This window comes from Globicephala melas, chromosome 4, assembly GCF_963455315.2.
Source record: "Globicephala melas chromosome 4, mGloMel1.2, whole genome shotgun sequence".
Classification (NCBI taxonomy): domain Eukaryota; kingdom Metazoa; phylum Chordata; class Mammalia; order Artiodactyla; family Delphinidae; genus Globicephala; species Globicephala melas.
The window spans coordinates 81,058,734-81,083,602 of NC_083317.1; the positions used below are offsets into that span (position 1 = coordinate 81,058,734).

The 24,869-nt window shown below is 42.5% G+C and overlaps 1 protein-coding gene across 3 annotated transcripts in view; it reads left to right on the top strand.

Annotated features, from left to right (window-relative positions):
- The window catches only part of ETV5 (ETS variant transcription factor 5), a 56,307-nt gene extending 32,076 nt beyond the window's left edge, over window positions 1-24,231 (top strand). For all 3 annotated transcript variants that reach the window (XM_030861376.2, XM_070045467.1, XM_060298307.1), the window contains 6 exons: window positions 7,243-7,502; window positions 9,554-9,613; window positions 13,680-13,748; window positions 13,897-14,066; window positions 18,732-18,833; window positions 21,739-24,231. In XM_030861376.2, coding sequence (XP_030717236.1) covers window positions 7,243-7,502; window positions 9,554-9,613; window positions 13,680-13,748; window positions 13,897-14,066; window positions 18,732-18,833; window positions 21,739-21,960 — 883 coding nt within the window. In that variant the 3' untranslated portion in view covers window positions 21,961-24,231. The remainder of the gene's footprint in view (window positions 1-7,242; window positions 7,503-9,553; window positions 9,614-13,679; window positions 13,749-13,896; window positions 14,067-18,731; window positions 18,834-21,738) is intronic.
- Window positions 24,232-24,869: the final 638 nt, after the last annotated feature.

Genomic DNA, 24,869 nt, shown 5'->3' on the forward strand with positions numbered 1-24,869 from the left:
TCGTTTTTAGAAGATAAATACTGTGTTGGAAAGCCGTGATTTATGTTCGTTATTTCCTCCCCTCAAGGAGGAGAAAAAAAAACAAACATGTAATTTGGCATGTTCAGACATGTTCCATTTATCCTTAAAGAGCAGCTGCTCCTTGAAGAGGAGAAGTGCTTCTCATGCAGCTTTTTCCACTCTCACAGGAGTTTTCACTGTGCTGTTTACGAGGTTCACGTGTGCTGGGTGGAGGAACTTAGAAAATATTCCTATGGTATGCCCATAGTCCTGGCCAGATATGTTTTCATCTTTACTGTTCCATTTGTCATTCCATCTCAAGTTGAGTCCCCACAATTCAACTGAAGAGGCTCCACTAAGAAAAGCATCATCTAAGAATTTTGGAATACGCTGCTGTCGCACTTACGTGGCATCAAGGAGCAAAAACTCAAGAAAAGACAAAATTTAAGGAGATACCCCTGATGGTGGAAAAATCCTTTGCTTCTTGATGCTTCCTAAGGGCATCAGTATCGCAATAGGCTATCACACTGAAATCGATAGTCAGAACCGAGTCCCCAGAGTCATCAAGAAAGGGTCTGTTGTGTGCCACACAATCTAAAGGAGTGAATGGCCTGGTTGAGAAGGTTCCCTCAGTGGTTATGATCGAAACTTCAGAGCTTAAAGAATGAGCTTACATTTTCTAGAATTGTGATTTAATAGAAAACTGTTCCCTAAAGATGCTAGATTAAGAGATGTAATATATGCAAGTTTTTCTCTTGCTTCCACTTCCTCTCTTAAAGTCCATCCCTAATAAATTGCTGTTCATTTTTGTCCTTCATATTTCGTAGTTTTTAGAGAGGGAAGAACTTGACAGTGAGTCACGCTTGTAGCCTGGCTGACGCATGCCTCTCCACACACTCCTGTTAACAGCGTGTTATGTGTGGCAGCGCAAATTCACTTTAGGATCCAAAACTGAGTTTCATAGATGCTTAATGGAACCTTCTTTGACGGACTGAATAATGTACTTCTAATGGTTCCAGTAGGGGGTGATTTTTTTGGTTCTGAATCTTAAAAGGGCTTGTTTTCTGCATTTCCCCATGTTTACTATAGGATTTTGGGGGGGGGTTGGTTTTGTTTTTTCTTTTTTACCTTTTATCAAGCTAAAGGAAATTTCCTTCTTTCCCTAGTGTACTGACTTGGCCTCTCACCGTTGTGGCCTCTCCCGTTGCGGAGCACAGGCTCCGGACGCGCAGGCTCAGCGGCTGTGGCTCACGGGCCCAGCCGCTCCGTGGCATGTGGGACCTTCCCGGACCGGGGCACGAACCCGTGTCCCGTGCATCGGCAGGCGGACTCTCAACCACTGCGCCACCAGGGAAGCCCCTGTACTGACATTTTTTAATATGACTACATACTGAGTCTTATCAAACACTTTTTCTGCCTCTATTGAGAGGATCAAACAAATTTTCTCCTTTAACTTTTAAATGTTATGAATTACATTGAGTTATGTGAAGCCAACCTCATATACTTGTGATAAGGCAAAATTATTTGTTATGTATTATCATTTACACATTGCTGGGCTAGGTTTTCCAGTATATATTTAGGACTTCTGCATTTGTATTTATGATTGAGAATAATGTATACTTTCTCTTTCTTACATTGTCCTTGTTGGGTTTTAGCATTGAGGTTATACTCACCAACTGAGTAGAGGGTATTTTCCTTTCTACATATTCCAGAATAGCTCGTGTGAATTTGGGGGTTTTCATTCCTTGAATTTTTGGAGGAATTTACCAGTAAAACCATTTGGACCTGATGTTTTCTTTGTGGGAAGATTTTTTAATTACTGGTTGCTTCAGTGTCTTCACCTTTTATGGTCTTGCTCTGGGGATTCCTATTTAATTGAGTGAATTTAATAAATTATTTTTCTAGGAATTTTTCCGTTTTACGAGTTTTAAAATTAATTGGCATGAAGCTGTTTGTAATGTTCTTTTAACAACCTCTATAGCATCTGTTTATCCATTTTTCATTTTTGATGCTATTTATCTAGACCTTCTTAGTCTTAGCAGATTATATCACTCATCTTTTCAACAAATCAACTCTGGCTTTGCTCATTCTTTCTATTGGATGTTTTCTATTTCATTGATTTGTGCTCCTACTAAAATGTTTTACTCTATTTTCTTTGCTTATTCTGTTTTTTTCCAACTTCTTTGGTTGGATGATTTGCTCATTAATTTTTTTAGCTTTCTTTATACTATAACCATATAACCAAATAAAGGTTCTCCTAAGGCTGGGGTGACCATACATTCAGTTTTTCCTGGGTCACTTATGGTTTATGAAAGTAATTGCTAATAGCTTCCCTTTTCACTCCTCAAAATATCATGGTTGGGACAATCAATTATTTGATCTCCCTTCCCAAGTCCTGCTTTAGCTGTATCCCACAGGGTCTGATTTGTGGCATTTAAAAAATTCAGTTCCAAGTGTTTTCTATTATTTCTTCAATCCTGGAGTTCTTAAAATATATATTTCTTGATTTCCAAACATATGGGAGTTTTCTAGCTGCCTGGACTACATGACTGTTATTTAAATGTCAGAAAGAGGGTATTTTAAAACAATTATAGAAACAATTGTACAAATAGTATAGGCCAATGGCTCTGGAGTTGAACAGACTAACAGCCTAAGATTGAATCCCAGCTCTGCTACTTCCTATCTAAGAATTTTGGAATACACTGCTCTCTCACTGAACGTCTCTCCTATCTGTGTGACCTCAGGCAGGCATTTAACTTTTCTAAGCTTTGGTTTCTTCATCTGAAAATGGGAGAATACTAGATCATTGGGTGAATTAGATGAAGTCACATTGGCACAGGGAAAGTACTCAATAAATGTTTCCCTGACAATTTTATTTCAAAAATCACTTTTATGGGGCTTCCCTGGTGGCGCAGTGGTTGAGAGTCCGCCTGCTGATGCAGGGGACACGGGTTCGTGCCCCAGTCCGGGAAGATCCCACATGCTGCGGAGTGGCTGGGCCCGTGAGCCATGGCCGCTGAGCCTGCGCGTCCAGAGCCTGTGCTCCGCAACAGGAGAGGCCACAACGGTGAGAGGCCCACGTATCGCAAAAGAAAAAAAAAAAAAATCACTTTTATTGTTCCATAAAGAAAACTATCCTAAAGGAATCTTCCTTAAATGATGTAGATACTACAACGTAAACTTTAGTTGGTTCACTGTTTAATATTAAGTTTTAAAAATGTAAACCTCCCTGTATCCCTAAATCTTTTCATCATTAGACTTATTAATGTTGTACACGTAAAACTAATACTTTCACCATCTAATCTCCTGGTAACATCTTGTATTTACATCACCTTTTTTCTTCCATGTTAGATCTTGAGAAATCAGACAAATATCTAGGCCTTTAAAGGACATATTTTGTTCGTCATCTCTTTATGTTTTACCATAGTTTAGATAGGCCAATTTGAGTTTAGGCCAATTTGAGTTTAAGCAGTGCCAACAGGCCTCACAGAGTCCTGAGAGCTGTGTCAGAGTTCTTTGGTGGGCTTTTTAGGGACAATGTGTGGGTTTTGTTTTGCAGCAGTACCTGGCTCTTGGTATATGTCAGGAAAATCAATATTATGTGAAGTTAGGTGGTACGTTACCACCCGGAATAAAAGTCAGCATTCTCTTTCTGAGACAGGAGAGTGAGTAGGCAGCTAGGAGACTCTTATTTTGTGTGGAGGAAAGTCTTCTCCCAGTTCCTTAAGATCTTCCCTTACATTTGCATACCTTCTGAATTTAGCTTACTGTGGGGGTCAAGGTGGCATGGGGAGTTGATGGTGACGTTTGAAGGTAACATAAGATCAAGAACTCGGCAGCGTGCTGGGCCCTGTCTCACACAGTATCTTATGTAATCTTTACGACAGATCTTTGGGACAAGTAACCCGACTGTCCTTATTTTCCTGATGAGCAAACTGAGGCTCAGAGCATTTATATAACTAACCCAAGGTCACACAGCTAGTAAGGGGTAGAGATTGGATTTCAACCCAATGTGTTCTGACTTCGCAGTCAGAGCCTCTTACCCAGCTATGCTGCTTCTCTATTTTCTATCTTCTCTTAGCTTTAACGGAAATATTAAGTACGTGCTGGTGGTTTCTTAGCCAATTTTCTGTATCATCTCTCGGCTAGCCTCTGAACTGTCACTCTACTTCACCTGGCACCCGTAGCCAGCCACTGTGTAGCCTTCGTTGAATCCACACTTTTCTCCTTTTTTCTCTAAGGATTGTGTTTACTCTATGTGTTGGCAGCAGAAACCGAAAAGGAAATGCAGAAAAAGCATCTAACGGTTTTCATAATGTAAACCAAATGTTGGTAGCGTGGGTGAGCTCTTGGGAGGAAAGGCGCTATATAAATCTGACAAATAAATAAATAACTGATTCTTTAAATAAACTGGCACTGAAAAAAGCCTTAATCTGTAACCTATTGAATTTAGGCTTGCTCAGTAGTCAGAAGTCTCCTTTTGCTCACCAACTGTGAGCTCACTATGGTCTGAAATCTGTTGGGATCACGGGGTGAGGGGGTGGTGGAAGGGGGGAGTGGTTATCAGGAGGAAGAAAGAGGTCTGTTAGGAGCCAAGCCACCCCTCCATTGAAAATGATTGCCTGCCTCAGTAAACAAGAGGCATCTCTGTCATAGCTGTGCTATGTATACAACACATTCTTAGATACTTCAGAAGGATTGCAGAAAGGGGAAGGGGGTTCAAATGAAGGTCAGTGAGTAAAGTTCACAGAATGTATTTGAGGACAAGAACTGAATTACTTTACTAATCTCTGCAAATAAAAGCCATTATCGGCAGCAAGCTCTGAGAGAATCTTTCTTCCAAATATGTTGGTTTTGTGACCTACCCTTAAGCTCCCCTTTGCCACTCCCGCTCCCTCAAAACAAACTAGGACAAAACAATCCCAGTTATAGAATCTGTTCTGCAGATCCCAGGCCTGTAAGCTTCATGCATCCTTAAAGTTATGCTGGGGGGAGGGGATGAGGGTTGCTGGCTGGTGCCCACCTGGAAGTACCTTTTCCTGAGGGGACCATAGCAGGCCAACTCTAGAGTTTCATTCTGGAAAGTGAGAAGATGAGCGCTGAGCGGAAGTGCAGTGATTGGGCCTGCCAGCTGCACAGGCTCCAGTTACAGAACTGAGCAGTTTGGTGCCGTCTCAGAGCCATCAAGGAAGTGATTTGTGGACGTTACTTTGGAAGGTGCTAGGAAGGTTGCAAAGCGGGGAAGGGAGAGAACATGGAAAGTGGGTGCCCTCGTTACTGTTCCTGCTAGCATAAACTTTGGGTACTTTATTTTAAAAAGCCCTAAAGAGTATCTTCACTTTCTTTTCTGCCCACTTCTTCAGAATTTGCGTTAAAAAAAAAATCAGGTGCAGCATGCTTCTGGTGCCTGTATTCTAAATGTCAAGCCTAAACCCAAGTTTCAAATTTACACTTCAAAGACCACAGAAGGGTTTCCTTAAATAACAGCAACCTTGAAAATTGCACTCCTGGTGACAATCCACTGTAATGCATTCAGTGCCCACTGAACCTTACAGAGTTCATAAAACTCGTTTAAATAATTGGCCAGGCAGATTCTGATGCTTTTGGTGTCTGGGAGAAAAGGATAGATATATATAAAATAGTTTGGTGATCTTCATGTTATAAAATGGTCTTGTGGTGCTGCTTTTAGTAAGATAGTAAAGACTCACAGAGTGAGCCATGCTATACCCTGATCTAAACAGTGTTTTATCTGCACACAAATCTCTTCAGTTTAAGATTTTAAGTCTTGATGTTCTAGAAATCTATTGGCCACCTGTTGTCACAGATTGATTCTGATCAAATTCAAATTATTTGATTAAAACTATTAATAGGATCAAACTAAAAGTAGAGAGTAAGACCTTAATATTAAGGGTTACATTGTTGACTTTTAAAACTTACTTTTTTGATTACTAATGAAGTGAAACTTTTGGTCTATGACCATTTACATCCCTTCTTTAGTGATTTCCCCGTTTATGTTCTTTACCCATTTTTTCTGTTGGCGTGTCCATCTTTTATTGATTTTTTAAAAGCCCTTTATATCAACAGTATTAACATTACTGTATCTGTTAGAGATTTTTCCTCAGTTTGTTTAATTTGGGGCCTTGTTTCTGGTATTTTCTGACTATTATAGATTTTTCCCCCCAGTTTATCATTTTTCTTTAGGTTTCTTGTGTTTATTGACTTACAGAAATTTATACAAGGAGATATATCCATATTTATCTTCATGATATCTGCTGTTGGTATGATGTATTGACAGATTTTTCCTCACTCCAAGATATGTTTTCACATATATTTACTATCGTGGTTTCACATTGAAATCTTTATATAAAAATTTTGGCATGTGGTATAAAACAGGGATCTTTTTCCCCTCTCATTTGAAATGCTAACCTTAACAAGTAGCATATTCTGGAATATGCTTGACAGTTTGTGACTTCTCGTTGGATTCCTTTGACATGCCTATCTTTCATTCTTTGTATTCCTGTTATTGTGGCTTTATAATATTTGTCAGTCTAATAGATCATTCTTTCTTAATCTTTTAAAGTTTAGAATCATTTTGTCAAGTTGGTTAGGAAGGAATTGCTTTTACAGAATAATTTTCAGTGAGTGAACACCTTCCAGGTTCTAAATATTTTCTTTCATTAGATCGTTGCTTAGAAAATAGTTTTAAGATTTTATTCTTGTATAGCCTACACATTTCCTGGTTTTTCCTAGGGATTTTGTGGCTTTGATTGCTATTACATATAGGCTTTTTTTTTTTAACTATGTTTTCTAACTGTTTAACTTCTGGTTAAATACTCCTCTGTCTTTAAAAATTAATTCTGTCTACAGGTTAGAAAATGAATGAACCAGTGAACAAACATAACATGTTAGTGATATTTGCAAATAATTGGTTTTATATATTCAGATACGTAATCTGGCCCAACTATACACATAGACTGTGCATGAAATAAAAATTCATGGAAAATAAGATGCTCCCATGTCATTCACTGTTTTATTTATTTATTTTTTTGGCCAGTCCCTGACTCAGGAGGTTTGAAATGTGTGATATAATTTTGGGAAGAGGGTAAGATGTCCAGAAATAAGCATTAATAAGTACTTTGCAAATAATTCCATTAATCTGGACTTCTAATCCTCAGTGCTATATCACGGTAGGTATTCATCTTGTTCTTACTTAACAATGTAACTACTACTTTCTTTTTGCAGATTTCAGAGACAACTGTCTGAACCCTGCCACCCCTTCCCTCCTCAGTCAGGAGTTCCTGGAGATAATCGCCCCAATTACCACCGGCAAATGTCAGAACCTATCGTCCCTGCACCCCCCCCACCCCCTCAGGGATTCAAACAAGAATACCATGACCCACTCTATGAACATGGGGTCCCAGGCATGCCGGGCCCCCCAGCACATGGATTCCAGTCACCAATGGGAATCAAGCAGGAGCCCCGGGATTACTGCGTTGATTCAGGTAAGCATAAAATCATGCCGTTCCTTTCTTCAGTCTCTCATTCATCTGTCAGGTTGTTACTGTCTCTTCTATGTGCAGGGCTTTGGGGAGTAGTTTTTTAAAATTTGCCCTCAAAGAACTTAGGAGCTAGTAAAGCAAACATGTCTATGCATAACTGAATACAAAACAAAACAGAAAAGCCATGCAAATGGTAGGAAGAGCAGTAGGCATTCAGAAGTGGTGCACAGCACATCTGAGTCCAAGCCTGAAGATTGCCGCCATCCAGTCTTGGTGATGTCCTTTCTTAAGACCGGTCATCTTTCAAGTCACTGGACACGGGGGATATTATTTCTGCATTTTAGGCCTGCCTCTAGTTTTGTGGCTTTCTTTTTGAATACAGTGACCCATTAAACTCCCAATACAAATATAAGAGAGTCCACATGTAGGATGGGATTCTTTCTATTGTTGAAATGAGTGGTGTTCTGAGAAATCGCCTGGTCTGTCATGGCTGTGTAGGGTGCTGGGTACGCCATGGAAAAGTTTGTCCTGTTAGTTGCTTCATAGGGGTCGCTGCTCTGTTGCAGTACTTTCATCTGGGAAAATTCCTGTGTCCTTCAGCTGTTGCCAGTGTACACAGGGAGAGGTATAACATGTTAGCACACGTATGGTTTGCTTTTGGGTTACCTCTTATCTAGAAACTTAAACGTAAAGAAGTTTAAGCTGGCCTTGGGAGTCCTCTCCACCCTCACCCGAACACTCATTCACTGACTGCATATCTTGTAGGCCAGGCTTATTAAATGAGATCATTATGGGAAAGGAGAGTGGGAATTTTGCAGCTTGCACATTTAGAAACTCTTTCCTCTTCTTCATTTACCCGTATTTAAAAAATGACCCTTTTTTGCTCCTTTTTTTTTGCAGTTGGTGCTAAAGGAATTTGAGGGTGGTGGGTCAGTTATCAACCTTTCCTGTGCGTGCTTTCCTTGAAGATCCTGGGGAGGGGGTGGGGCAGTATGTACTCAGTGGCTTTTGCAAATGGAATAGGATATAGGATTTTCTCTCGGCCTTCTGAGATAATACATAGATTGCTCAATTCAGGCAGAAATTGGTTATGGGAAAGGCTGGGGAGGTAGGCAGAAGGGAGACATCTGTTGCTTTATGATGGAAAAATTACCAAGTATAGGTATCGATAGCTTATAAAATGTCCACTCGCATTCCTCCTGAAGGCTCTGATGTATTTTTCTCAGGAGCGGGCATGACCAGCAGCATTTTCCCTTTGGGACTGACATTTTAATCGGTCCTATGAGTCTTTCACCCCATCCCACTCCCTTAAAGCAACACACCCAGCAGATGTTACCATATCTACAATGCTTTGATCTGAGAGGTGTTCCCAGGGTGAAGCCTTATCCCACATGGGCACAGCTCAGCTCACTGTCTTTTGTCTCGATGGACACCTTGATAACATGGTGTCTGAAGAAGAGATCGCTTCAGCATGGGTTCCATTCTAACAGTAATAACGTGGGAGAAATGTGCTTGCCAAGCTGCAGTTCCTCACTCCTGCCCATTCTTGTCCTAGCTTCATCACTTCCCATCCCCTCATCTCTTTGACCTAAAAATACCCTCACTTCTTGGAGCAGAAATTGATATGACCATCAGCAGTAAAGGAGAGCAAACTGGGAAAGCTCTAAAGTGACCTTCCTGCCCCTCCAAACCCCAAAGCCCCTGAGTCAGGACAGGCAGAAGGCCACGTTGGCCTTTTGAAAGCCATTTTCTTCTTCTGTCATTAACTCTCTCACGAGGTTTGACGTTAACTAGTTTCTAAAATGAGCAAGTTATGAGAGTATTTTTTCCTCCCAGTTCTCTTGATTGTGAGTCGAATCCTCCATTCAGATGGTGGGACATAGTGTTTCCCACGCTGCTTACTAGAGTGGTACCCCTTTTCCAAGACAAGGCCAAAAAGACATGACCTTGGAGCAGGAGAAGGTTTAGGGGCTTTCCTGCAGTGCTGCAGTTGGACCGATGTGCTGATTCAGCTGCAGAGACTGACAGGAGTGTGTGTGTCTGTTCTCTTTCAGAAGTGCCTAACTGCCAGTCGTCCTACATGAGAGGGGGCTACTTCTCCAGTAGCCATGAAGGTAAGTAGCTCTTTAAAAAATAATAATATTCAAGGAAGCTTAAAGTTGCACAGTTTCCGGGCTAAGATGTGAGATCGTAGTTTAAACCTTCCTTAGCTTGTGAACACGAGAGTTCACTTATCGTGATCCCCAGCTATCTCGCACACAGGGTTTGAGGCATGCTCTTGACCTTTGAGGGCTGCCATCCTTTTCCATAGTAATGACGGTAACTTTTAAGAGGAAAAACACGAACCGTCTGGTTTCCACCCTTCCATACAAGGAGGTTATGTATACATAGCTGTAGATAACACTATCACCTAAACTGGCACTTAGGAACTATGTCACGACTTGAGATGGTACCTTCAAGAGTTCTCTTCTGAACGCTGAAACAGGGAAGGATTTCTTTCTTAGAACACGTTCCCCAGAAGTATGTCCTGTTTTCTGTCCTATATAGCTCTCCATAAATACCTAGAGCAGTGTGATTCCCCAAACCTACAGCATCAGTCAGGTTCACCTGGGACTTGTTAGAAGAGCAGATTCTCAGGGCCCACCTGCTGAATCAGAGTCTCCAGGGGAGGGGCCCAGCACTGTGTTCCAACAAGCCCTCCAGGCAGTTGTGACGCACATTGACCTGAGAACTAGGACTGCAGTCATGAGGCTCAGCTTTGGCTGCACATTAGAATCCCCTGGGGAACTGTTAAAACTTCTGGTGTCCAGGCTTCACCCAGAGCAATTAAATCAGAAATTCTCAGGTAGGACTCAGGCGTTAGTAGTTTGTAAAGCTTCCCGGGTGATTCTCATGTGTCCCAGGGTGACAACCACTGTTCTAGAGTTTTAGAGAAAGGTTGAAAGAGCCGGTAAGATAGCACTGTGAAGCATTGGCTGGTTATTGTGAGTGATTGGTTCACAAGAGTGGTCTCTATGGGTGGCTGCCTCCCACTGACTTGGTTAGAGGGGAGACCCAGTGTGGCTGCCACGGGCACCCGGGGATATTCCGAGTGTCCAGCCCTGGGAAGGAAGGGCAGTCTACTGGACCTCTGGCCGTGATCGGCACAGCTGTGTGGGGCTCTCTTCCAGGTTCCCGAATGTTTCTATAGCAGCAGTTGATGTCTGCAGCAGGCGAACTAGAAGGGAGTGAGGGAAGAGAGGGAGGAAAACACTTTGCATGATTACAACATTTAGAAAGGAGCATGCTCTTAAAGGAAATATTTTTAGTAAGGCATCGGGCTGCTTACTACACACAGAATATCTGCGAGCTTGTGTTTTTCCCCCACTTCTTCCCTGACCCCATACACATTGAAGAAATTAGTTTCAAAGAGATCTGCATTCTTAATTGCTCTCAATTACCCTGACATGGTTTTTCTGTCCTCCTTATACGGGCTTGACCACAGATGCCCGTGAAATAGTGAGACAAGTGTTTCTGATTGGCATCTGTGATTACTAAGACAGCCATCCTGCCTTAGCGTTCACCTGGAATCTTTGCATACTGTTTTGAATCTTTCATTTCCACTTTGTCCCTCAAACAGGTTCTTCCTTCCTGCCACCTTTATTTGAGTGATTAGATGGTTGTGGCCACAACTGATGTAACTGCTGTGCAAATTCAACTGACTTAAATTTCACTTAAACCAACAGCATCTTCCAGATGTTTTAGAGAACCACATGTGGCAATGACTAGAAACCACAAAGTACACCAAAACGATACTCATGGGCAGGGCTTCATCTGATTAGTTTGAAAAACCAAACCTAGAATTTAATCTGGATTTACATTTTTTCCCTATATACTGTGAACTGTGAATGTATTTTCTTTACCTTAGAGGAAGAAAAGCTCTAAAAATAAAATGGCAATTTTGACAGGTGTGTAAACTTTGTAGTTTATTTATAATGACTTTATAATAAGGCTGTTAAAACATCACTGGAATAGCAAAATCCATGTGGAAAGTCAGGAAATACATAGCTTCCTGGTAGCCAAGGCAAAAAGCATGAAGCATGATGGATTATGTAATTCTTGTTAATATAAAGTATAATAGTTTGTCATAAGTCAGTTTCCTAGTACCAACTTGGAAAATAAATTATAGGAGTCCCTGAATCCCTAACTTAAAAGTTAGTATTGCATTCTTAAAGCTTTTAATGGAAACTATAGATTCCCTCATATTTATTCAAATATTTATTGAGCACTTACGTACCAGGTGCTATAAGGAGGCTAAGATATTCAGGATATGTCCTTTTACTAAAGGAATTTAGAATCCATGACAGAATATAAGAAAAAGCTCTCACATTATCCAGTTAATCTTTTAATAGCACTTATCACAATGTACAAGTACTTACTGTCTTAATTTCTTATAATTATCATGTATTGCACATTTATGTACCAGGAGCTATTCTTAGCTCTCTATTGTAAAGATAAATCGGTCAATGGAACAGAATATGTATCAACTCATTAAATTCTCACAAGCCTATAAGGTGGGAATTATTATCTTCCCCAGTCTTCAGATGAGGAAATTAACTTGAGAGCAATTAATTAACTTGTTCAAGGTCACACAGTTAACCTAGGTCTATCAGTCTGGCTCCAGGGCCCACACTTTCCACAGTACACCATGTCTCTTTTTTCCCTACTTTGTTGTCTGTCCCCACCAGTTGGGACGCAAGCTCCACGAGAGCAAGCACGGAGTCTATATTCTTCTATCTACCCCCTTCTAGCACGGTGCCTGGCATAAATATTTATTGGATTAAATACTAAATAAAATATACTTCCTTTGTAGTTAAGCAGAGAAATAATGCTTGGGGCTGAGGAAACAAAAATGAATAATACAGAACCTTAAAACAGTCTGTTTCCTCCAGGTTGGGCAGTGTTTTCCCAACCCCAGGCCTCTTTAAAATTGTGCTGATCCTGCCAAGGAGAACTTCACCCGGGCTGATTGTGAAGAAAAAGAACAGATTCTTTCTTGGCACCTTTACCCAGGGATTTTAAGTCAGAGCAAATCCCTCTCAAAATCTAATGCTAGCCCTTCACTGCAGAGCAACCTCCTCTGCCCTCCCCCTACCACGTACCTGATACTCATACGCCTGGACCGCACACCAGACGAACTGATCAGAGAACCAAGCACAGGGAGTACCACTGAGCAGACAGGAGCTCCTGCTGCTTCCTCTTGAGAAGTGTGCGGGTAGAGGAGAGTACGCTGGAGCACTCGCCCCCTGGAACAGGCTGGACCACAGCCAAGGGTGTGGTCCCATCACGCCTGTCTACTAACTGGCTTTGGCTTGAGCCGCTGGCCTTGTCAGGGTGCCTGGCGACCTGGTGGTCAGCGTTGAATGCATATGAAGGGTTGGTGGGTTTAGGATGCCAGGCCATCCTTCTTCTTGACACCTTCCACTTTTTGCCCTGCCTTCCTTTCATTTCCACTTACATGTGTTGTTGGACCAGTCAGTTCCCCTTTGTTTTCTTGTCTATACAGTGAATAAGTTTTATTGACAGAAAGTCTCTTCAGATTCCTTCCACAGTGTCTGGAGGTGATAATACCTCCAACTTTTTGAAATTATTGCTTGTCACAGTCCTCCACAGGCCCAAGCCTTTACTCATTTGGCATTGTTCTCTACCCTCCAAGCTTTTTCATGACTGAGTGAGGTGTGTGGGCAGCCTAGACAAGCAGTAAGAAAGGTTGAAATTAATATTTGCTAAAAGGAAAACGGCTAGACCACGTATAGATCAACCAAATCCACCCGGTAAGGCCAACTGAAATAGATGAGATGTCTTTTCAGATACAAAGGCTTAGTCACGGACACACTGATCCATGCAGACCTTGTAAGCAAGATGCAAAGGAACGTACAGGTGACTCAGTGCCTCCCTGCAGTCTCAGCTCTGATAGCAGGAACTGATGCTCCTCTGACTGAAGCGCAGGTGATTGCATCAGAACAGAACGCCTAAGTCCTGGTGAAGTTGAAGTTCCCTCCAAAATTCAGTCTGGCATAGATAGAGCAGTTCATCAGGCTGAGGACCTGAAATGGTAGAATCCTATTTTAGTCCTTAAATCCAGAGTTTTCAGAGAACACTATTTGTTAAGCAACATGTTCTTTCTAAATTTTTCTTCAGGTTTTTCATATGAGAAGGATCCCCGGTTGTACTTTGACGACACCTGTGTTGTTCCTGAGAGACTGGAAGGTAAGTAGCCACATCCAGTTTGTTGGGAAGCTGGAAGGTTCAAGATGTCAGAGTATGTTCATCAGTCTTGATGCTAAATTAGTGTTTGCCCAAATCAGCTGAGAAACTTGAGACTAAAGTACCACATATGTGTCTTTGTCTCAAACAGGCAAAGTCAAACAAGAGCCCACCATGTATCGGGAGGGGCCTCCTTACCAGAGGCGAGGTTCCCTTCAGCTGTGGCAGTTTCTGGTTACCCTTCTTGACGACCCAGCCAATGCCCACTTCATTGCCTGGACAGGCCGAGGCATGGAGTTCAAGCTGATAGAACCGGAGGAGGTAAGCGCTGGAAGCTGGGATCAGGTGATTTGATTTGTTGATGTTTGTTCCTGTTCTCCATTGAGCCTTTTTACGGTGTTAAATACGCTCTTCCTTCTCGTTCAGATTCTAGCCTGGCCAATGGGCTTGGCAGTGCCTTTTCTATGAATAGGACAACTTACAATTCACAGACAGGCAGAGTTCTCCACTGCAGAATATATAAAATGTATTAGTAACACTTCTGCAAACTCTGGGGAGGGAGGCCATGAAGACTTACATTCTAATAGGGTCTGCTCTCTCTGTTGGAAAGTCTTTTTCAAGTGTTCTTTCAGTGATACCAACTTGTTTTGGTGTCAACCCTCATATGTCATAGCCTATACCAGAGGTTACATGAACAGATTTTAAGACATATTGGTAATATATTATAGGTTGCAACTACCCCACTGTGTATTTCAAATGGCTCTAACCTAGAGAAATAAAATTATCAGAGATGGGTCAATCTTAGGAAGTTAGATTTTTTTTTTAAAATGTAATATCACAGTGGTTGAGAGAGGACACAAACTTTCATTATTTTGTTAATAGAAAGAAGAAACATTGTTACTGTCTGTTTGCCCAGACTCTTGACAGAAAGGCCAATGGACAGAACCAATGCCATTTCTTCAAAAGGGGAGAACATCATGGAACTCCTCCTTTCCTGAATATTGCAAAGTAAATTAAATCAGGCTCTGAGTTTGGCATATTTCAAAAGGGGTTGTTTTATGTTTGTTTGTTTTGGTTTTATGGCCACGCCACACGGCTTACGGGATCGTAGTTCCCTCAGCAGTGAGAGCTCGGAATCCTAACCCCTGGACCGCCAGGGAATTCCCAAAGGGGTTGATTTGATTTCTATTTGATTTAGAATCTAGAGAGATTATAAATAGAAAAGAAATAACTTCCCTGAAAATACGACATATGCTTCTTTTGGTAGCATATACTTAGGTGTTACATATTAAACCAGCAGAGCAAAATGTATCTTTGGGTTGGGTGTGATTGGAATGGGACCAATGCTCTCGGAAGGAGTTTGAACAGGGACTGCAGTTGTAGATGTTTTTCCATCAATTCCAGGGCTCACTTTAGCACACCAGGGGGACAGGTGGGTATGGGGGTTAACAGCAGGAGATTTGGAAGAAGAAAGGAGCCTGAAAGTTAAGATGAGCAAAGGAGAATGTGTGGATTGGAGACTTAAGGAGAATTCTGACTGAGAGGAGAGGAAGGCAGGCTTCATTAAAGGCAGTTAGAGAAGATACATGTATGGTGTTCCCGATCTTGCATCATTCACAAAAAAATAGAAATATGTCAACACCTCATATTGTAAACGGTTTCTGTTAAGAGTCAGTCTACCTTCAAAGCCAGAGTTTGGTACTGCCGTGTTTTCCTAAGGGTGTCTTTTTGGCTAAGTTGTGTTTAGAAGTGGAGCTGTGTTTGTGGCTTCCAGCCACACTGGAGAGCATCCGCCCTGCATTCTTTTCCTCATAACGTGGCCTGGTTTATGTGAGGCTTGAGGAAAGCATGTCGCCCAGACTCACTAAGGCTTTTCGAAAGTCAGTCTGTCATGTGGGCAGCCCTTATTGATTTATCTCATTGCAGACAGGAGCTTTTATTACTTTATTGCCACTGCCTCTGGCCTAAGCACAGGCTGTATAGCTGCAGGTAAACCTGGTTATGACCCTTTGTAAAGCTGTTATTGAATCTGCTGCTCTCCTACCAGTGGTAAAGAAAATGATGAACAGATGGCCAAGGGCCCCGGCTTTCTTAATAACGAAGCTAATACTAAGCCAGAATGCTCACAGAAATGCCAAGCAGCCAAGTCGCAGGGGAGGCCTGTGGTGGCCTGGAGCCTCCCTCAGCTGGTTGGACAGCTTTGTTTCTTCAGGAAGTACTTCTTTCCGCCGCACCTTGAAATCCCCGAGCATTCCATGAACTCCGAATATTCCATTCTCTTAACCCAGGATCAGCTCTGTTCCACGTGTGCACTCTGGCCTCGGGACATGCAGCATTTGAATTTTTTCGCTCTCTAATCCTTGTATAACTCGGAGGGCCCTACTCTTGTTACTGTCAGGAAGATACCAACTCCTCGAAAAAGCTGTAAGAAGTTGTCATGGGGGAAGCTTGAAGGGTGAAGCGGAGGAGGAAGCTGTTTGGGCCGTAATTGTAGGCAGCTGTGTGGCTGAGTAGTGCACTCTGGGTAATTATCCATAATATCCATTACACTGTGCATGGAAATTGTGGTTTTGGAACTGCTTTTGGCAGGCCTCCTAATCAAATGTCTTTTGATTGTCATCCAGCTTAGCACCCTCTCAATTATGACTGACTCGGCTTTAATCTGGAGCCATTTTAACTGTGAATCTGCATTAATGAATATTTTGGGGGGTAGGGTTGTTTGTTGAACATGTGGCAGATAACTGATGCCGTGGGGAGGTTTAAAAGGACGGGCTGCTAGAAAGAGCCGCTCCCTGCGCTGCGGCTGCTCTCTCTTAAAAAGGGAGGAAGAGACGTGAGGTTTTCTTGTTTGTTTGTTTTTAAAACTCCTTCGGCCTCCGTCCTCAAGATGCATGCTATCAAAGTAACGAATGTGAAAGATGAAAGAAAGGAGGAGCTGGTAGCAAGCTATTGCCTGCTCCCCTCCCCCCAGAAATGGGACAGCCCTAATTCCCAGCTGCTCTGCAGTTGTGCTGCATCATGATTACTGCAGAAGGAGCAGCCCTGGTGAGGGCTACTGAATCAGAGGGCCCTGGCCCAAGAGGATGAGTCAGTAACTATGGCTACCAGAGCTGCTTTGAAGTCTGTGCATATATAAAACCTCTCTCCAGCAAGCTACTGCATATGCACGCGACAGCAAAGAGAGGTCACGGCTGAAGTTGAAAAATATTCACGAATTGTTTTCCACCACTGACTATAGTAAAATGATGAGGCTGGGCTTCTTTTAAGGGTCCCTGCATCACTTGTGTCTGACAGCAGTTCAAGTACAGTTTCATGGTGTCATTTCTTCTGAACAGGTAAAAGGACACGTATTGACTTAACAGGTTCTTTCTTACCCCTATTTCTGTTGGTTTAAAAATAGAAATTGGTTAAAAAAAAGTTGGTTAAAAATTGAAATTGGTTAAAAACTGGTTAAAAATAGAAATTGATTAAAAATTGTTTTTATCTTCTCGGGACTTCCCTGGCGGTCCAGTAGTTAAGACTCCACGCTTCCACTGCAGGGGACACCATTTGATCCCTGGTCGGGGAACTAAGATCCTGCATGCTGCTTGGTGCAGCCAAAAATAATAATAGTAAAATAAAATGTTTGTCTTCTTTAACGAGGGGATGTATTTTTGGTTCATTTTGTCTTTTGGGCCATGTCAAAGAGTTGAACGGGTGCAATGTGGAGAAAGGGGGAGAGCCAGGGATAATCGTGTGTGCCGTGGGGCGCAAAGCAAACGAATGGAAATTTAACTTTCACACAGTGTCTTGCAAGGCAGAGTGGAATCGTGGCTATTGAATTACTGCAATATAATTAGGACAGATGCATTCTTCCCTACTTACCAGATTATTTTTGGTATTTATTAAAGGTCATCTTAGAATCCTGAATTCAGAAGATGTTGTTTTCATTCTGCCCCAAATACTTTTAAAGAATACTTCAAGTGAAATGTGGTTTTATGATCCACCTTTTCCACTTGCAGGCTCCCTACTTCTCATTCCATGTTTGTCATCTTTTTTTTTTTTTAATAAAAAGGAATGTAGTTATTTTGGTTTTTTAAGTTTCTAAAACTGACCCAAAATGTTCAAAACATGATCCCTGGTTTGCATACATTTAAAGACCTCATGTTTCCAAGGTTATTCTTCTCTTACCTCGACAGTCATCCTGATAAGTAGGATTTGGGATGTTGAGATACTTGAGAACAGAAATTGCTTGGCTGTCCTGCTGAACTCCACTAGGAAGTTTTCTTGCTATAAGGTCTCTTTGCCCAAACCTCCATTTACACCCTCCCCATCACTGCACCTCAGAGGTGGACCAAGTTGGATATAATGCACTTCAGAACTGTTTGGGAAGCCCTGTTAATTTTTCATTAAGTGGATAATGGTGCTACATGTTTTAATGTCCATTCTGCAAGTCTGCTGGGAGCAGGGGATTGGATGGCAGCAGGCTGAAATGATCCAATTCCCCTTTACTCCATGAGCTGCTATAAGTAAACATCTACCAGCCCCTCTCCAATCTTATTAGAATTGAACTTTTGCTCTGCTGGCCCATTAGCAACTCACCAGTGTGTTTCTAATGTTTCAGGAATGACCATTCTAATTATTCCTTATTGACTGCTACAGAAACCATAGCACTTAATGGCAACATGCTAATGGTCTATGGGTATTGGTCGATAATTCATATGTGGAGAAACAGTAGAGAGCCTGCTTCCTCTGGGACGCTAGCCGAGCCCTCTGCAATCTTAAAGTGCTAGGATTTTTCCACCTCTAGGTCTCACCTCTTAGCATTTGACTGAATCATCACCTTTGCTAAATGTTTGGTCTTGAGGGAATTCAGTGCTTTTCCTTCCAGGTCAGATAAATGGGTCACTGACCAAAGCAGTCAGATTCTAGAACTGGCTCTCCTGGGATTGGGAGAAAACCACTAAGCCCAGGGAATGAGTTTCCATTGCTTTCCTGTCTCTTCAGGTCGCTCGGCGTTGGGGCATTCAGAAGAACCGGCCAGCCATGAACTACGACAAGCTCAGCCGATCTCTACGCTATTACTATGAAAAGGGCATCATGCAGAAGGTGAGCGATTACTAGAGACGCTTAGACCACTCTGACCACTCTCAAAGAAAATTTCAAGGGCTTCTGAAATAAAACTGTATGTGATGACTGGGAGGACATGTTAGCCTCGTAAGTAATTCTGTGATAGGAAAAACATCTTGGAAAAACTTAAGTTAAATGAGATAATAAGGAGCACCTTTAATGCTGTTGGGTACGTGAAAGCCAAAGGTTGTGTATGGAAGACACTGTAGGAAAATTAGGCTCCTCTGCTTTAAACTGTCTCTACTTACGAAAACATCCAGACATTTAGGCCAACTATTATATCCATAAAGGAGCAAGTGAGGGAATCGACTTGAAGGTCTCCCCTCCCATGAGAGCTTAGGCGAAGTCTTTAGTTGAAACACCGAGACCTCCAACTATGTTGGTTTAATACTCCCAAAAGTGTTAGGGCAGTAAAAAAAAATCTTATTTCTCTTTTAGAACCTTAGAAACTGGAACTCAAGTTAAAAACCCAAGGTTTGCAAAATGGCAGAATCACCAGGTAGCAGGTAGCAGAAAAAAGGATGAAGTGTAATTTTGAGAAAGCCAATACAAAATCCTTATTGCGATAGGTGGTGAAGAGCCACAATCTTAAAATCCTGTGGATAGGCAGAAGATGAGAATGGAAAATCTTTGATTGGTTTTTCTTAGCCATCAGATTTTATACTGTACTGTTGCCCAGATTCTAGCATTTACACATTTAAGCAGTCTACATGATAGATGCCAAGATGCACTCAGAAGTATGTGGTCATTGCTGCTGAGAACTTGTCTACGCTGAAGCCAGGCTTATCTTTCTCAGAGGCAGGTGGTAATATGACCCCATATTCCTCTCATGTCCTTAAAAATTATTAAAACAGCTTTTCATGGATGGTCTTCTGGATAAGATCCAGACTTTTTAATGCTTCATACAGGCTCAAGGCACCATTAAACCCTCATTTCCTCACTTGTACTTGGCTGCTTTCACTAGCATAGCCATCTTTCTCTTAATATATTTGTTTACCGAACAATACATATCACATTCATGTAAGTTATCAAGCATACTATAAAATGAAAAAATACCTATTAAACTACCGTCCTACTTCAGAACACTCCTAACGCCTTCATTGCCTGGCCAGCCCCTACTTGTTTTCTCAGTAAATCACCTCTTTACTCCAAGAATCTGAAGTTCTCAGCCTGAGTTACATGGTCCCTCTTCTGCTTCTGAGAGCACCTGGGCTCATCTCCATCACTTCCCCTACTGTCTGTATTGTAAGTTACTCCCCGGCTTGTCAGTATCTGCTACAGGAGTATCAGCTCCTTTGGGGCAGGAATGAGGGTTTGACTTCAGTGCTTGTCACAGAGTGAATAGATACTCTAGGATGGGTGGTCACCCCACCCAACTTCCCCCCTTTTTTAAAAGGGTTAAATTCAGTGGGGTTTTAATATGTGCACAGAGTAGTGCAGCCGTCACCACCATCAGTTTTAGAACATTTTATCACCTTAAAAAGAAACTCTGAACCCATTATCAGTCACTGCCTTTTCCCCCTCAAACTTCACACACACTCTCTCCCCTTTTAGTTTTAACATTATCGGGTAGAATCCTAAACTCAGGAAGGAGAGCCATTACTGCTTTGCTGTTCCCAACTCCAGATCCAGTCTGAGGGAATGTAATCAAGACACAGTTAACTTGAACTAAGGGCAACGAGTTGTCCCTATGAACTTGTTCCTAGGTTTTCTAAGGAAGTAGGAGAGAATTTTCTGAAAATAAAACAGGCAAAAAGTACAGGAAGGCACAGGAATGAGACTTGGGGGGCTCAGATCCAGCACTGCATTTATGCTTTAAGTCAACCTTCCAAAGCCTGTTTCCAGTAAAAATGTAGATAATAGTCCCTAATCTAATCTCAAAGGGTAATATATGTGAAAACATTCTAGAAATAGTAATGTGCTGTCCAGTGTAAGAGATCATTGTTATATTTATTACATGACCCGTGAGTAAATGAGAACTAAATAAAAGAGAAGTGGTAGCATGCCCGTCTGGGGAGGGACTTAGAAAAGCAGTAGTCCCATACCCTCGGTTTTTGAAAGGGAAGATTGAGGTTGAGAGGTTGAGACTTGTTAGCGACTGAGCCAAGGCTGGGAGCCATCCACTCCTGGCTTATGAGCCAGTATCATTGCCACTATGTCCTCCTACTTCCCTCTTCCACATACATGAGCTGACTCTTGGGCCGGGGAAGGAGAGATTTAACAACCCAAATAGGGATGATTGATTGTATACATCTGCCACCCTTAATCAAGACCATTTGGTTCTTGTAATATTATAATGCATAAAATTCGTATAAAGGTAGTCATCAGTTCCTTCAGTGTAGCAGAACCATGGAATGAGTAATGTAAAACTGCAGGTAAGCCAAAACACAGTTCTGTTTGGTTTTGGAACAAACTTAAAATTCCCACACAGCTCTCTGAATTCCTAGCCCTTCAGAGCAAAGCTGTCCTGGGAAGACCGTAAACTTTGGAGGGAACTGAACACATGGTCTGACTCCTGCGTCTTTCAATCCTTATATCTTCTTGTAATATCAGGCACCAACCTCAGCATAACCATTGTTTCTAGGCTGTGAGTATAACACAGTGAGGATTTTCTTTTAAAAGAACCTAATATGAGTTTGAAATTCAGATATTCTTTTCAACTGCTAAGCTGTGGTGTCAACAAAACACTTGGCAGGTAACAGGTTCCCACGGTTTATCAAAATAAATCTGAATGATTTGGATAATCAGCTACCAATGAGCCTCTTGGTCCCTGGCTCCCTGAGAGCTTGGTGACTTACAAATATCTCATTCTTCCCTTGGTGCCCTGGCCCCGGCCCATGCCCTGTTCCAGCTGGGCCTCATAAGGTGTGTTTTCTCTCTTCAGGTGGCTGGGGAACGATACGTCTACAAGTTTGTCTGCGACCCCGATGCCCTTTTCTCCATGGCCTTCCCCGACAACCAACGTCCGTTCCTGAAAGCGGAGTCTGAGTGCCACCTCAGCGAGGAGGACACCCTGCCACTGACCCACTTTGAAGACAACCCTGCTTACCTCCTGGATGTGGACCGCTGCAGCAGCCTCCCCTATGCCGAAGGCTTTGCTTACTAAGTTTCCGAGCGGCTGAGCGGCCAAACCCTAGAGCTAGCAGTTCCCATTCAGGCAAACGAGGGCAGTGGTTTTGTTTGTGTTTCTGGCTGTTCCCAAAGCTTGCCCTTTGAGTATTATCTGGAGAACCCAAGCTGTCTCTGGATCGGCACCCTTAAAGACAGATACCTTGGCGGGGGAGTGGGAACAGGGAGGGGCAGAAAACCACCAAAAGGCTGGTGCCTCAGCTCTGAACCTGACAAGGTTTCTGGGAAAGCAATTGAAATGGAGCCTCCTTCCCATGGACAATATATGCAAAGCAATACCTTGTTCAGGTTAGTACCCACAAACCAGGACAGAGTGTGTGACAATCTGCATTGATCATGGACTACTAAATGCCTTTACGTAGAAGGGCTCTGATTTGCACAATTTATTGAAAAAGATGTCACAAACCCATAGAAGAGGAGGTAGGCAAAGTTGGGGAGGCTCAAACCATGAAGGGTTACAAATATATCTTAAAACTCAGAGAGCTCTTCCAGCTTAATCTGAAATGTTTCCTCTTGGTCTGGAAAGAAGGGGAAAAAGGATGAACAGCTGTTACCCACTCCATGGTTCTCAAATAATAAACCATTGCTACCCTTGGGAACCTTCTGGCCATGTGGTCACCAAGTAGAGCAGGCCCCCTTTCTCTTCCCAGTCACATGGCTGTGTGTGTGGATGGCTTTAATTTTAGGAGAAGGGTGATTAACACTTTTGACAGTATTTTGTTTTGCTTTGATTCGGGGGATTGTTTTGTTTTGGTGGTTGTTTTGGAAAAACAGTTTATAAACTGATTTTTGTAGTTTTGGTATTTAAAGCAAAAAAAAAAACAAACCTTTTGGTAACTGCACTGCGCCCTTTAAACAGGGCAGTGCCAACTTATGAAGACGCTGCAGCTTGAAAGGGGCTTTGCTGGGGGGCGTCCCCTTAGCCGAGTACAAGCCCTCTTTTATTGCCTGCTTTGTGCTTTCTGCACCAGACAGCCTGATGGAACATTTGCACCTGAGTTGTACATTTTTGAGGTGTGCAGGGCAGCCTGGACACACCGTTTAGATTCTATGTGTATAGTCCCCCATGTTCCCTCACATGCCCTCTCTGGAAAGCATATGTACATAATACATGTCATGTCCATTTGAAACCTGGTCACCTGGTGAAAACCCTAGGTAGGGATTCTTCCCTGGGCATGACTGATGACAATTTCCATTTCAGTTTGTTTTGTTTTCCTTTTTCTTTAATTTTTGGACTTTAAACCCTGCATATGACTCAATAGGGTTTGAGACTTACGTGCGACACTGACAGGTAAAGCAGTACTAGCATCTTAGTTTCCTGCCACTTTAAAAAAGGTTTTCTCCGATTGTTGTATTATATTGGGAAAGTTTTAAATAACCCAGCTAAAGCTATATGAAAGTTAAGCTCAAAGTAGTGGAAAAAGAATTAGAAAGTGGTAGCACCTTGCTGCCTGCTGATAGGATTCTGTGCTTCCCCTGACACCTAGCACACAAAGAATGACTATGCTACTCTTCATATGCGAAGGACAGTGCTTTGAGTTGTTTTTCTATTGATGGACCCGCTCTGTAGTCTCAAACAGTCCCCCTGGTGACCAGGAGCACATTTGTGAAGAGGGTCACAGAGATAAGGGGTGCATTTTATAGCTATGGAAAGACAAGATTTTCCTCTCTTGGAAGCTAATTAGCCCACAAAGGTATTGAACCTGTAGCTTGGGCCTTAATTAGCATTGTATTCTAATCAAAGGACTTTCCAAACCGGTATTTATAGCTTTCTAACCTACACATAGTCTATACATAGATGCATATTTTACCCCCAGCTGGCTAGAGGTTAATTTGTTGTAAATGCTGTATAGGATTTGTTTTTTCCTTTCTTTACTTATCCGGGTTTGGGTTTTGTTGGGTTTTTTTTTTTTTTTTGATGGATTTATGCTGTCTTAGCAAGTACTGAAAAGAATCCTCTGTAGCCTGAGCTCCTCTCCCCTGCTGTAGCCACGTGGCCTGTGCTGTCTCGGGACACAGGATGGCAGCATCACCGTCGCTTTCCCATCGGATTCATGCACCTCCCTGATGGTTTTGTTTCTTTGTTCTTGTTTTTGCTTCTTTCCAGAGTGTGGAAAGTCTACAGTGCAGAAAGGCTTTAACCTGCCAGTTGATTTGAAATACTTTCCCCTGCGCAGGGCCGTTTGCATCCTGCCAAGCTGCGTTATATTCTGTACTGTGTACAATAAAGAAGTTTGCTTTCAGTTTACCAAGTGCCTGAAACCCGTCTCTTTCTTGCCCTCAGTGGTCTAATCTTGAAGCAAGCAGAAGCCACCTGGCATCTTTCTTTCCCCCTCTCAGCTGTTTAGCCTTAGGACTGTGGAAGTTGATAGTTTGTGTACAACTGCCCCATCGCCTCATCTCTTAAGCTCTGACCAAACATTTGACCCAAGAGAGTAGGAGAGTAGAAAGCAGAGCGGGTTTCGCGGCCAATGGTGAGCAGACACCACCCCCTCTCCTTGAACCCACCTACTTGCCAACTTCCAGTCCATTTTTTTTTTTTTTTTTTTGGGTACGCGGGCCTCTCACTGTTGTGGCCTCTCCCGTTGCGGAGCACAGGCTCCGGACGTGCAGGCTCAGCGGCCACGGCTCACGGGCCCAGCCGCTCCGAGGCAAGTGGTATCTTCCCGGACCAGGGCACGAACCTGTGTCCCCTGCATCGGCAGGCAGACTGTCAACCACTGCACCACCAGGGAAGCCCTTAGTCTCCTTTTTTTAAAGCATAGCTCATGCTTGGGCCCTGGGTTGCATGAAAAGATCACTAACTAGGCTAGGACTTTGAGTTCCAAGATACATCCAGCTCAGCCCCTTAGATGGATTCCTGGAAAACCAGACAGAAGTTAAGAC